The 13,899-nt window shown below is 45.8% G+C and overlaps 1 protein-coding gene across 1 annotated transcript; it reads right to left on the minus strand.

Moving 5' to 3' along the window:
* Positions 1–2,567: 2,567 nt before the first annotated feature.
* LOC119387591 (uncharacterized) lies at positions 2,568–10,097 on the minus strand. Its single transcript, XM_049413573.1, has 5 exons — positions 10,022–10,097; positions 8,573–8,639; positions 7,079–7,206; positions 4,090–4,272; positions 2,568–3,265 (listed from the first exon to the last, which is right to left on the minus strand). The coding sequence occupies exons 2-5, from the start codon at positions 8,616–8,618 to the stop codon at positions 2,948–2,950; spliced, it is 675 nt and encodes a 224-aa protein (XP_049269530.1). The 5' UTR covers positions 8,619–8,639; positions 10,022–10,097; the 3' UTR covers positions 2,568–2,947.
* Between the last annotated feature and the right edge of the window lie 3,802 nt (positions 10,098–13,899).

Here is a 13,899-nt window from a genome sequence, read left to right on the forward strand (position 1 = left end):
TGAGTTGGCTTTAGAGTACGTAAAACATAATGCCGTACGGTACCCTGATTTGACGTAGTGGGATATTATTGGCTGCAAGCAAACGTTTCCCAGCTATATTTGTTGGCATGATGGTCGAGGATGATGATAATCTTTGTTGGCATCATTTTGAAACTGGGCAGTGACCAGTACAGCGGCATAGTCTGATGTTTGCAATCGGGTGTTATCTTATCTGTTGCAATTCAGAGTCCTACCTATCTTATTACTGATTTATTTTTTGGTGATTAGCTCAAGCCTCTGTTTTTATTTTGCTTTTATGTACTGTTATCTACGCTTGTCAAGACTCTTGTTCTATCAATCCCTTCCCTACATTTTTACCCACTAAAAATTAGCACATCTTGTAAGTCGTGCAAGGCTGCGTCACAGGAGAGCTGGTGGGCACGTTTCAGCTTCTCTTCTTAACCATCTGTACAGAATGCTTGTGTGGTCATTGAGCACTCGCCGGTTCATGATGAGGATGATTTTCTATCTACGACACATGGCAAACGTCGACCATAACACTTATGCAGTTGTAATATTCCAAACCTCTCGTGCTTGTCTCACTCGCTGAGCAATGAACGCTTGCATCAGCTTCGAATCCCAAAACCTCTGAGGTATGGACGCCTTCAACGGGTCTTGCTAAGTACTGGCATCCAATCACAATGTACTCAGTAGTATCCCGGCTGTTCTTGCGGCACACGTGACTGATCCTGTTGAGGGTATTTACTCCAGTGTGTGTTTGTCCACCGGTAGCCAATTCGGGCGTCAAGCGCGAAGCGCTGCCCCTTCTGTTGCCCTGCAAATTCTCCTATCTGATTTCATTTCTGTCGGATTTCTAAATTTCCGCGCTCTTTTTATTGTTTCTATCCTACCCATCCCATGTCCTCACTGTTGAGGTCCGGGTACTTGGGCACTTTGGCAGCCAAATTTTTTAATCCACGTTCATAACAGCTTAAAACCAATTTCTTTTCTTTACTCTTCCCTGACTTCAAAAGCCACCCGACCCATATCACCCTACTCTCATTCATTTGTGGCTTTGCCGTGGGCTTCCGACGTTAATAGACCTACTGACCATTAGCAAACGTTAAAACTAAACAAACCTTCTGTGTTTAAATACAAAACTGCATTCGCGAACGCTGGCGCTGGTACCATCACCCATTCCCAAATTTCATACGTCACCTGATCGTTGTTGTATTTAACCCTTAAGTCTTTTTCATCAGTGCTTCATTTCGCTTCATTTGTATTTTAACATTGTTTTAGTGAACACTTGTGTAGGTCTCTTCTTCCCTCACATCAAGGTGCTTAAAATGCTTGACCCGGACCGTGGCTTGCTGCTGAACCGATGTCACATCAGTACTCATTCTTTCGTTAAATATCACAAGTCCTAATTGGTGCGTGCTAAAATTAAGACCTACTTATGTCCCCTCATTGCCACACGAAGTCGCCAGGCTCCGTCAGGAAAACTATGTTGCCCGCATGCATCAGCCGAGAAAATCTGTTTCATAACATGCCCATCACTTAGGTATGAAAAATCAAGACCTAAAACCACAAATAGAAAAAGGTAGAAGATCAAGGGAAGTTGGAAGATTGAAGACATGAAAAAATCGTGAACACAGAGTGTCACTGGAGCCGACGTTTCGACAAGCGGACTTGTCTTATTCAAGACTTATCTTCTTCAAGGCTTGAAGGAGACAAGTCCGCTTGGCGAAGTGTCAGCTTCTGCGACACCCCGTGTTCACGAAATTCTCATCTGTTCTCCAGTACAGTTAGGCCACTCCCCTGACATAACGTGGGAACAACGACAGAGATAGAAAGGTCCTCCTTGATTGAGTCCTCGATGACTTATCACTAATATTTTGGATTTCGGCCCGCACCCGCTGTAGAACTTTAACATAGTTGTCACCAGTTAGCCCCAATTGCTACACTCCAGCGCTACCTTTGAGAACATTTTAAGAGGCATAAAGTATGTTCATACGTCGCTCGGCGCGTTCACGCTCAGAAAAAAAAAATTGTGAAATATACAGGCATGAAAAGATGAGTGTGGATTTCATTCTTTGTTAGGATCAAACAGTGTTGAAGAACACAAGAACATGGCACGGTGGAGACTCGTGTGAAAATTTTGACTATTTTGTTTGCAGCGCCGATATTTCTATTTTTTAATATACGCTAATACATCTCAGACCTTTACAATGTCGCAAACGCCAAGAGTGGTGTTGCGCAGTATGATGATGATGATTATGACGATGTTAGGGTGCACCTACTTGCTCAAGGGGATCGGCCCAGGATCGGGCGGATCACATTATCTAAATAAACTAGATTCATGCCAGAGATTAAGACATCAATTAGAATGAATAGTTATTCTTAATAAATCTTCATCAGGACAAAGTGTCACGTTTTCACCTTCTATATTCTTAGGTAATCTCGTACCTCGCTTTAAATGTGGTTTCTTTCTCAGTGTTCTTGAACATGGATGTGTTGTTCACGCGTCCGTTAAACTTCAATCGACAGCAACTTTTCACGTCCATAACAGATCCAGCTGCAATCTCAAATATCTTACGAAAGCTCTTTATTATTTCCACAGTGTACAATTCAAAAACGCGTAATTTTCTCCTCGATTTCCTTCACTTCGTTATATGATGGCTTCATGTGGTTGTTGTGAATAAAAAATATTTACAGCTCCTTGACCGCCTTTGTTCTTGTTGCTATTCTTCTTGCCGGCGTCGTGCCGACAGTAGTGAGTACATCGTGTCTTCCCGTCCTATTCTTTATGTTTCCCAGAGTATGTGTAACAACAGAAAAGCAAATATGACTGGTCATTTGTTCAAAGTTTAGTGTTCATTACTATGTGAAAAGATTACACAACACTTAAAAAACTGAAATCGAACACTGTGGAAGTTCATAACTTGGAAAACAGCTAGGGCTTCATTGTTTAGGCGCGCGGGAAAGCTTGATAGGCCAGTTGAACTGCTCTGTCGAACACTGCCTTATAAGGGTTGTAGACTGCGATGATGAGGAAGTCCTTGACCTTTTCCTCAATTAGATCCTCGAACTGGTCCTCTCTATCCTCGTTTAAGCTAAGGTTATCGTCGTACTTCGTCTTGAGCTTGAGGTTCTCCATGAAGAAAGTCTGCAAGGACGGTGGTCTCTGTGGCAGCGCTGTGATGGACACCTTCAGTACGGTTTCCTTCTTCAAGGTCACGTTGACCCATATGGTCTTGATCGTACCCACAAGGGTGTCGCCTTTGGTCTAAAGCAGCAAATAAAATATACGAAACAATGTGAGCAAAAAAAGAGAGAGGTAAATAATAATAATTATTCCTTGTGCCAAAAGCATGACATGATTATGAGGCACACCGAGAACTCCGGACTAATTTCTACCACCTGGGGTTCTTTAACGTGCACCTAAGTATAAGCACATGGGTCTTCTTTGCATTTCGTCCCCATCGAAGCACGGCCGCCGTGGCCGGGAATCGAACCCGCGCCATCGAGGAAAAGAGAAAGGGGAGGTGGAAGTTAAGTGCTGGATGCTTTCTGCGCGTGGTTATTCTTCGAAAAAGACTCGCAAGTTTTACGTTTTCAGCAAATTAATTTTTTTTTCTCATTCCTTGTGCAAACAACGCCACAAACGATGACTCAGTGGCTTGAATTTTTCAGTGGGGATTGATGAATCGAGTATGGCTCAAGAAGACAAGGGCCAAGCTCTCAGTTAAGTTGACACTCAAGTTGTTTCTTATCCTTATTTAAACTTAGTTGGAACGGACGCGAACCATAAAAATAAAGCAATATGAGCGTTCTTTTGATCTCATAGCAGTATACGCATTTCTTTGTGCTCTGAAAGCTTCATGTAAAGGATCGCAAGATGCAGGGGCGTAGGCAGAAATTTTTTTCGGTGGGGGGGGGGGGGGGCACCTCCTTGATTTGAAGTGGCGGCCGGGCAGGCAGATGTGGTCAAGTGTCATTTTGGGCTCTGAATGCCACAGCAAAAAACATTTCCCCCCCCCCCCCCCCCGGCTACGCCACTGGCAAGATGTGCGCAGGATAGATGCCTCTTCGTCACGTCTTCATACATACCGTGGCAGTGAGGGTGGCGCCGATGCCAGTCATGTTGAGCACGCAGTTGACGGTGGTGTTTCCGTCGACCAGCATTGGGTTCTCACAGTTTCCCAAGCGGTGGATACCTTCGTCGAAGCCATGGATGCCGGCGTCGGTAATATTAACCTTCAGGTCACGATTCGTGATGCCAGTTTTCAGGATCTGAATGAAAGAACAAGCATCGATGCGTTGTCAATGAGGGAAGGAAGTGCCAGCGCGAACAGACACTCACAAGAGGAACTGTTGTTTCTCTTGTGGGTGTCTGCTCGCGCTGGCACTTCCTCACTCCATAAAGAACCAACTCGCCCAGTAAGAAGTATTGACGTAGTCAGTGAAGCCTTCTTTCACATTCAGTGGCGGTGGGAAAAAGATTACTTGAGATCATAAAAAAAAATCGGTTGTGCTTTGAAGTTTATCGTTACTGTGCTAAACAAAAGCTCTCGGGGAGAGATTCTGTAAACATGTGTCATTTGGTCAACAGTGAAGGGCCCGAAATGCCTTTGGGTGAGGTCGGTTTAAAGCGATGTGCGGGGTCTTAGGTCCTGAAAAGAACTTTCGACCTCTACAGCAGACATTTGGAACATGGTAATATTCATGGAAGAGACTCGAAAAAGCAGCTTTGGATTTTTTGCTCAGTCATGCGCTGTCTCTGGGCTAGGCTTTCGGCAAATACAAAACCATTTTGCGTACCCCTTAAGTTGTCGTCCTCAAATGCGCCATTATCAGTCTGCGTTTATTTCACGCACTATATTTTTCAATTTCACTCGCCTCGGGGAGCTTTTTCAGGAAGTCCCCCATGGTGTTCATACGAAGGCGTCCTTTACGATACAACTGCGACGAAGCCCATGCGACGCATGCGCTCTGCCCGATGAGTTGTGTTGTAAGCCTATGACAACAGGCAGTGATAGCAATGAATGTGGATTTATGGCGGACAAAGTGGTGAATAATGGGCCAGGGCAAACTGGTTGGTCTGGAAGGTGTGGTAACAGATAAAGCAGTATCTCCTTCAGGGCTTTTTCATCTGCGAACGTTGATCTCCTGTAATACGGCAGGCAAGAACATAAAATTAAAAAAAAATAAATTCTTCTTGCCTTTTCTGAGAATTTTCCTACATCCCCTCTCACTGGCCCCGTGGGCATGATCTGGCACTGAAATCTTTTTTTTCTTCTTTTTTATAGCTGAAATAATGCAAGCGATCTTGGTATCTTGCATTTTTGTTGCGATAACAAAACATAGACATTAAATGCACAATTTAACCGTCTGGTTCGCCGCCGCCTTGCTGCCACGGCGGGTTAATGATCTACGCACGCACAGGGGGGTATGAATGTCTCCGAAAACCATTCGATATTCCACGTGTTTTTGGCTATGCAGATTGTCGATATTGCGCACCGCGAGGCTACCTTCAATCGTCTCAGGAGGTGAGACAGGGAAGCGTACTGAATTAAGCTGCTGGCTAGAGCTATGCGCGAACAAACAAGAGGGTATTGAATAACATTTCCTTTCACAAACACTAGTGTTCTTGCTGATCAGTCGTGCATTTGCGCGCATATAATCTGAGCATATAAAATTCCTCATTCTGAAGCTGCCTCAACCTTTCGTTGGGCTCTAAGAAGTGCAGATAGTTCGCTATCGTTCTCAACTAGAACACGATCAAAGAGAGACGCCTGCAATTCCACTTGGAGAGCTGTTCATAACTCCAGTGTTTTGAGGCTCCTGATTGCTGCCAGAGGGTGCAGTTATTGCTGGTTTTCCGGCGCTATCATCAACATCAATATCATTATAATCATAAATGTGACGTACAGTTAAGAGGAACGATCATGAGCTTGCTGTGTGAAAGCGAAGGAAGCGACGAAACACATAGTATAAATTTTTAATGGGGAGATGTCCACGCACGTGTATGTTTGGGCTCTAGCCTACGTCAAGCCTTGCGTTTTAAGGACAGCACTGGAAAGGTAAACAGGTCCACGATAGACATCATAAAGAGGCGGTTGGAGGATCCGTGCGGAAAAGCAGGGAGAAAGAACAAAAACGACATTAAATAAAAACCACAATTTACTTTTAAAGCCCCGCAAGCTAGACTATGAATGTACAGTTTTTTTATTGTTTAATGCAGATAGGTAAGACATTTGACCGAATCAGATATTGATTGCGAGCAGGCCACTACCCCGCTAGAAAGAAGACACTGAAAACATCCATCTAGCAGCAACTGTTTCACATGTTACATCGTACCGACGTATTGCCACGTGTTGATAATGCACTGTCCGTGGAACTAGAGCACGACACTAAACATTGATAGTGCCTTTGGTGACTTTCCCTTCTGGCGGCACTGCCATATTTTTCCCTTTGACTGAAATCCGAAACCTCAGAATATTTCGCAGGCATGAAATTCGAAGTACTGAACGTGCACTGCAACCGAAGTTCGATGTTTTTACGGAGCTAATTTTTGCGCGACGTTGCAACATTTACGCTGCAGTTTAACAGTCAATTGTATCGCTTTCGTGTTCGTGTTCTTCTTTTCGTACTTCCCGTCATGTGGCGACAACGTTGCGCTTCATTGAGAATCCGTAGTGCCGAACCATAGTCAACGAGAAACAGTCTACCGCAAACAGTCCCAAAAAAAGGAATGCACGCACCACACGGTTCTACGTCCCGGCACACTGTGTGCGCTGCAGCTTCTGTGAAACGATGAACTAAGACGGAAACCCCGTAGGGCGCTGACAAGAGAGAGAGAGAGAGAGAGAGAGAGAGAAGGAATGTAGGAAAGGCAGGGAGGTTAACTAGACAATGCGTCCAGTTTGCTACCCTACACATTGGGAGGGGGAATAGAGGAGTAAAAGAGAGAGAGAGAGAAGGATAGACACATGAAACATCACACACACAGTGCTGTGTTTCACAGGTGGTCGCTCAATAAGGTTCTTTTCAAGTACCGCAGGAGGGCGCTGACAATGATTTTTGTCAACTCACCAACCTTAAAACGGAAGTCTGGAATTGCTACGTTCGGGTATAGGTCACGTGTGCTCCGCACGAGGGGTGGTAGGTAATGATCCAGAACTGTGTCTATGTATGCATTTGCCTCTGGGATCGTCCCTGCTGACGCTGTAAATATGGAAAAGACATAAAACAAACATTGTGTCGGAAGTACAGTGAGCATCCTAATGCAATTGTTGCACACACACACGGATAGATAGATAGATAGATAGATAGATAGATAGATAGATAGATAGATAGATAGATAGATAGATAGATAGATAGATAGATAGATAGATAGATAGATAGATAGATAGATAGATAGATAGATAGATAGATAGATAGATAGATAGATAGATAGATAGATAGATAGATAGATAGATAGATAGATAGATAGATAGATAGATAGGATTAAGATATAATACTGAATAATCGCTTTCTACATTTGCCGTGCGAAGTATAGGATACGTTTTACTAATATTTATGCAAAACTTAATGTGCACACAATCAAAAAGACAACTTGCCGCTAGCAGGGACCGAACCTGTGACCTTCGGATTCGAAGGTCGCAGGTTCGGTCCCTGCCAGCTGCAACTTGTCTTATCGTCCACTTTACTTTCTTCACATCTATATAACAATTGCTACAATACACTTAAAACAGTACAGTTAACGTCCCCAATACCATCCTTGGCTTCATTGTCTGCTGGTTTTTATTAAGGCTGTGTCAGACAAAGAAGCGAGCCCTCAAAAATTTCCTCCCTTCATTCAGCAATAGCTATAGGTGACGCAATATATTTATATGCATGGTAGGGAATTCAAGAAGCGTACGGTGGGGGGCTAGTTGGTAAGACATGGAAAACATGAAACGGCGCCTGCATACAGGACACGAGAAGAAAGAAAGAAGTGGACGGGACCAGCGCAGTCCCGTTCACTTCTTTCTTCTTGTGTCCTGTATGTAGGCGCAGTTTTATGTTTTCCATGGAAGGGAATGTTGATATCAAGTTATACGTGCGCAAAATTCTAAACGTCGTGCTTTGATACTAGATAGTTGCATGGTAGTGAATCCCGATATCAAGTTATACGTACGCAAAGTTCTAAACGTTGTGCTTTGATAGCAGGTGGTTAGAACCTCTAATGTAACTCCTTAAAAGAAACTGCATTGCTGTGAGCTTGTTTTTCATTTTTTTCTAGCCACACAAGTCTACTGTTTATTTTTGTGATCGTTTTCTTGCGCTACGAATGAACAAATGTCCTTAATCGATTGCAGTGCAACAAAGCGCGATAAAGAAGCAAAAGATATGCAAGCTCTGGGATGTCCAGGAGCTCACACGCCCGTTGTGCTCACTGGAAGCTGCCGCCCATGATAGATGGATAGATCTTAGTGGTGTACAGAGATATGTCGGGCAAGGGAGTAACGCCAGATGAAATCAAGCTAACCCGATAATTAAAAATGAAATTTCTCAAGATATTCTAATTTTATCGATGTCACGTACTTACCGCAGCTGAACACAGCGAAGGCGACGGAGATGAAATATATCTGCATGTCTTGCTTTTTGTTCTTCCCCTGCAAGATGCCAGAGAGAAAGATGAAAGGCAAGGAGATAAACCGGAATAAAAATCTTGTTTATTATCCTATATTGGATGTGGGTTGGCGATGCAAAAAGAAAAAAAAGGAAACTAGGGTCAAAGTACGTGCACTTATTATTAGTGTTATGTGATATGCGTTCGCAAAGCACCACGACACAAAGGAAATATGTAGGGAGCATTGACGGCAACTGCCACCCAGAAGGGAACAACGCCTGCCTACTCCGGGAGGAGGGAAAAGACGGAGGAAATGAAGATAGGTAAAGGAAAAGAGGGAAAAAGATACGAAAGTGAACAGACGTGTAATTATGAGTAGTAGCAAGGGAAAGCGCAGTTGCAACCGTTTAATGCACAGTATAACATTTAACGCTCGTGCAGGTTCGTCGCCCGCAAAATTACTAATTCCCGAGTGCGCGTAATCGGGAAATCGCGGAGGGATTTGAGTTGATCAAAAAGAAAGACACGTGCATGAGCTGCCCTTCTATCGCTTTGATTGATTAGGAAGTGTCTTTCCTGGAAAGGGCGTAGTTTTGTTAGCAGACACGTTTTTATCTGTCAATTATCTTTGGCGCATGTGCGGGTTTGCTGTTCTTTTTTTTCCTCTTTCTTAGACATATATATTTGTGATTTTTCGAATAAACATTCAGTTGTTAGATAGCGCTTGTGTCGTCGTTTTTTCTTCTTTTCGTCTGTGTTGCGTTTGCGCTAACCATCATGAGCATTTTCGAACTCGCCCAATTCGCTCCCCTCCTACAGTTTATTTGTTCTTCTTGGAAACTGCCTGTCGTCAATACGATCATCTGCTGGAGATAGCCGGAGTTATTGCAAATACCTAAGTTTGATATCATGTGTCCGGCGCAATGGCTGATAGTACTGCTGCCAGCATTAAATTCGCGCAAAGGGAAAGCCGGCTAGGAACAGGTCACTAACAATAGTCTTCATTCGCGACAACCAGCCATAATATATTTACAACTTCATTTAAATGTGGGCATGGAATTGTGACCGCGCCGTTCGAACAGACTATGGCAGAATGTACAACGTTTGCAATTACTTGGAGTTTCTGCCACACACTTTCTGGGAAATCTTATTTTCCCATTTACGGACAGAGTCTGTTTCAGCTAAAAAAGTTAGAAACACTGTAAATTATAAGCGATACAGAGAACCACCAGAAAACGAGGTATCTCCTATATGTCGCTGTAATACTACTTCAAGGAAAGCTTTCCTTGGTTTTAGCATGGAAAACTGTTTTCGTATATATTAATTTGCAAGCGTAGACACTTCGACTGCAGTAAAGTACTTGTTACACATAAGCTATATGTACTGAGATATTCATGCTGGAGTTTTTAGCAGCGAAAAGCTCACCTTTGGCACCCGTACGCTTCCGAGCCTCTCCTTCAACTGACGTCTGAAACTTCTCTCCGCAACGTCCGCAAATGGGAGTGGGTCTCTTCCTTGCTTTCATTTCGGCTATCTAAATCTCCTCTTGGTCACGCAATCTTCAAGCGCAAGGCTTCAAATAGGCGCAACCGAACACTTCTACTTTGCTTACTCGGAGACAGCACCGTCTGACAGGCCTATCGTGTTTTTGACCTGAAAGATATGGCACTCGAATACTCGGAAAAAAACGATGAGCCAGCACGTGGCAACTGGTCGCCAACTTCAGGGCGCCTGTGACTCAACGAGATGGCACAACGTCTTGTGTCTGCCGTTCCACGAGGCTACAGTTACTCCTCGTAGACTCTCAGCAAGCACACTCACTAGGTATCAGATAACACTGCGTCCTGCTTGCTGATCTGTAACGGAGACCTTTCAAGCGCTCCGTTGTACGCTTTTGAAAGTTATAAACTGGATTTGCGTTGTCTGTTCTGTTACACTCATCTTTTCTCTTAAGCCGACACAGACACGCCACTTCATCCTCGTTCCGAGCACAGAGCAAAGAAAAACAAGCATTTAACATTTACTTGGATGAAAAAACTTGTGCTCCTGTGGTAATGTGCAGTCTAACCATAAACTTCGGCCTTTTTACACGTGCTGCTTTCTTACTACCTAATATTTTACCCTGCATTAGTACCAAGCCGTATGGTACACGCGATTCATCCATACCAAGACAAACCGCTCCACAACGAAACGGGGATGTAACTTGCGATATTCATCAAAGTGATGGGCATCTTTTAATGAGTGTCGTGGATGGATGGATACAACGTAATTGAACCTCCGCCAAAGCTTAACGCGGCCCAGACCTTGGTCTCCCACAGAGGAACGTCAATGCCTTGCCTCAACGTGGCCCCACGGGCTGGCTAGATTGCCCACGTCTGGATGCCAAGGTCTGAGCTGAGCATAGCGGTGGCCCACGTCGACGACAGGGTCTCGTGAGTGACTGCCATCATTCCTATAATTACATTTATCAGGAATTGCTGGATAATCTTCTAAGGTACCCGCACTCTCCGTTTGGAGGGGATGGGTAGACAACGGACCCACCCACGTGCATGTAAGTGGTTCGACTTTGACCGGCGATAGGTCCACGCCTGATCGAACGCGAGTCAGGGTCAAGAGCCGCGAGACAGCGTACATACAAACAAATGCCCAACTTAATACACGATATAAAAGCACGCGAGACAAACAAGAATACACAGACTGCGTGCGACAAGCCTCGCTGCCTTTACAAACGCACAACGTGCACCGCGTGGTGACTAACCCCAAGAATACTCAGAACTTCCCAACTCGCTCAATAAATACACGTGACATTACACATACGAACACACTGCGAACAAATAAACAACAAGAACAGCACACGATGAATAAACAAGCAATGAATGTAACCCGATTAAGAAAGTCCTGGCGAGAGAGGAGAGCCGTTGAACGCGGCGCTTATGTGGTGTGGGCGCCTCGTCGAAGGTCCGAGCTGGTGGGCTCCGGGCTGCTGCTTCTCTGTCTTACGCCGCTGGTCGATGTTGAGCACGTACTCAAGTTACACGCCGCTGCCGAATATTGCCCGAACTCGAGCCGCGGGTTCGACTACGAAGTCAGGCTGCCAGCCACCGTTCGCCTGACCTCCACACGCTTCCACAGTTCAGCGGACTCTGTCTGCAACCGCGGCACTTTCCCCGCTCCCCCTCTCCCTCGTCATCTGCCTGTCGTCAGTCACAGAATCAATGTTCTGGTAAACGAAAAAGTGGCAGCTATTCCCCGACCAGCGGGCGCTCTGTGATGCGGTCCAGCTCACTCCACCACCGTCGTGCCCAGTGTGCGCGCATTTTGTGACAACATTGCCTTCGAATAAATCTACCTGGTGTGGAAGAATGGTGCCCAGAGTAGCGAAGGTCTTGTACGTCTAGGAAATATTTTTAAAAATATCTGCCTCAAATCATTTCTACGGGCGCCGCAAACCTATGCAGCATCTCTGGATAAACAGACCATGAACATAGTTCGAACAGCAAGCCAATGCATCGTCTGCATGCACTAGAGGTTTGGTCATTGGGTTTGTTCCATCACGAAAATTCAGTGCGTTTAGTCTATATATGGAGTTCTGCGTTTTCGATCCTTCCGTTCATGTTCCATCTGCACGCTTAAAAAGCACCATTTTAGAGAAACAACCATATTCTGGACGCCGGGACACGAGTCTCTCGCGGAGAGCCAGGTGGCGCACGCTGCGGCTCGAGATCATGCACGCCGAGCCATCTCCGACACGCAGATAACATGTACTGTCGGCTTTCACGACGAGGATGAACGCATACCGAAGAAGCACTCAGAAAATTTGGTGCGTTACAGGAAGCAGAGGAAGCAGTCCCCGTCGGCACAGAAGAGTCTGAGTAGGGAACAAGCGGTGACCTGGAGAAGGCTCCAGGCCGGCACCTACCCGGACGGAACATTGATGCACGCACTGTATCTAGGCACCCATGGACGGGACTGCAAGTTCTGCCCACCGGACACGCGCTGCTTTCTGCGTGACATGGTGCTGGAGTGCACAAACAACCCGTACGTACATCGTCGCCACCCCCAAGCGCAAACGAGGAGAAAGGAACGGATCCAGAGGAAGAATTCGAAGACTAGTGGGAGGCTCTGCTGGTGGAGCAGGACCCTAAAAACCAGCTACGGTTGGTGAACCGGGTTCAGGCGGCGGCAGCGAGCCATGGCTAACTGAACGGAGGAGGCCACCAATGTTAGGACTGAAGTATACAAGGAGCTTCGTCCAAAATAAAGTTAATTTTAGATGCGAAGTACCTCTTGCTCGGTAATATGTCACGCGGCGTGGTAATCCGCACGCGGCGTAGTAGTCCGCACTCACACTACGCATGCGCAACTCTCCTCCTTCCCTCTCTCCAACAGTTGCGCGTTGCTCTCTCCACTTCTCTATCAGCACCTGCTTGCGCTTCTCCTGCGTTCTCGCTTCTGCTCTCACGACGCATACGCTACTCTCCTCCTCTAGTCTCCTCTCCTTCAATGGTAGAGCGCTGCGCGCGTTCAGTCCAGCGCTTGCCTCGGTTGGCTCCTCTGAAATGCGGGCTCGACATGCCGAAATTCTCTCCTGCGCAGCACCGCGATGAGGGCCAGCGCATGCGCGTCCCTCCCCCTCTCTCTCCTCTCCTACGCTGCCTCTCTCTCGCGCGCCAGTCGACCGCGTTTCCCGCATGCCCTGTGAGAATTACCAGCCAGGCTAGAGGGAAGACACGACGCGCGTAGTGTTCCTCTTCGCGTTCCACGACGCGAGGTTGGTAGCATGACCAGCGAACGCCAACGGAATGCGATCGTGCAAGTGCTCCGGATTCGCATCGCCTCATGGTCCCCTTTAGCGGGAGATGGTGTAATTTCTTTCTCTCTCTCTCTTGTTTATATATGAGGTACACAAAACATGACAGGAGAGACCGTAGCCACGTATGCGACACAATATGTATACTACTATTCTGAAACCTGACCCATTTTATCACAGAACTCTTTCGCATGGGATCACCCGCACAAAGGCTACAAATTATGCAAATAGAACAGTGTTGATCGTAAGCAGTGTACAATAGAACGGGGACGTTAAGCAAGGAATTGAGACGAGGACGCCATTGCCTTACTGGCTTTGTGTTCTCGTTCGCTTGCGCTTTGTCAATAAGGAAGGGGCATCTGCTACTGACAAGTTTGCCGGAAGGACTCTCTCATTAGTAATTTTTACACATTCCTGCTACTTGTGGCGTGCTTGTTATTAGATCAAGTCCTGTACAGTAGAAGAGTTCTCTCATTCTTCATCGCTGCAGTAT

The sequence above is a fragment of the Rhipicephalus sanguineus genome, chromosome 3, assembly GCF_013339695.2.
Source record: "Rhipicephalus sanguineus isolate Rsan-2018 chromosome 3, BIME_Rsan_1.4, whole genome shotgun sequence".
NCBI classification, from domain to species: Eukaryota; Metazoa; Arthropoda; class Arachnida; order Ixodida; family Ixodidae; genus Rhipicephalus; species Rhipicephalus sanguineus.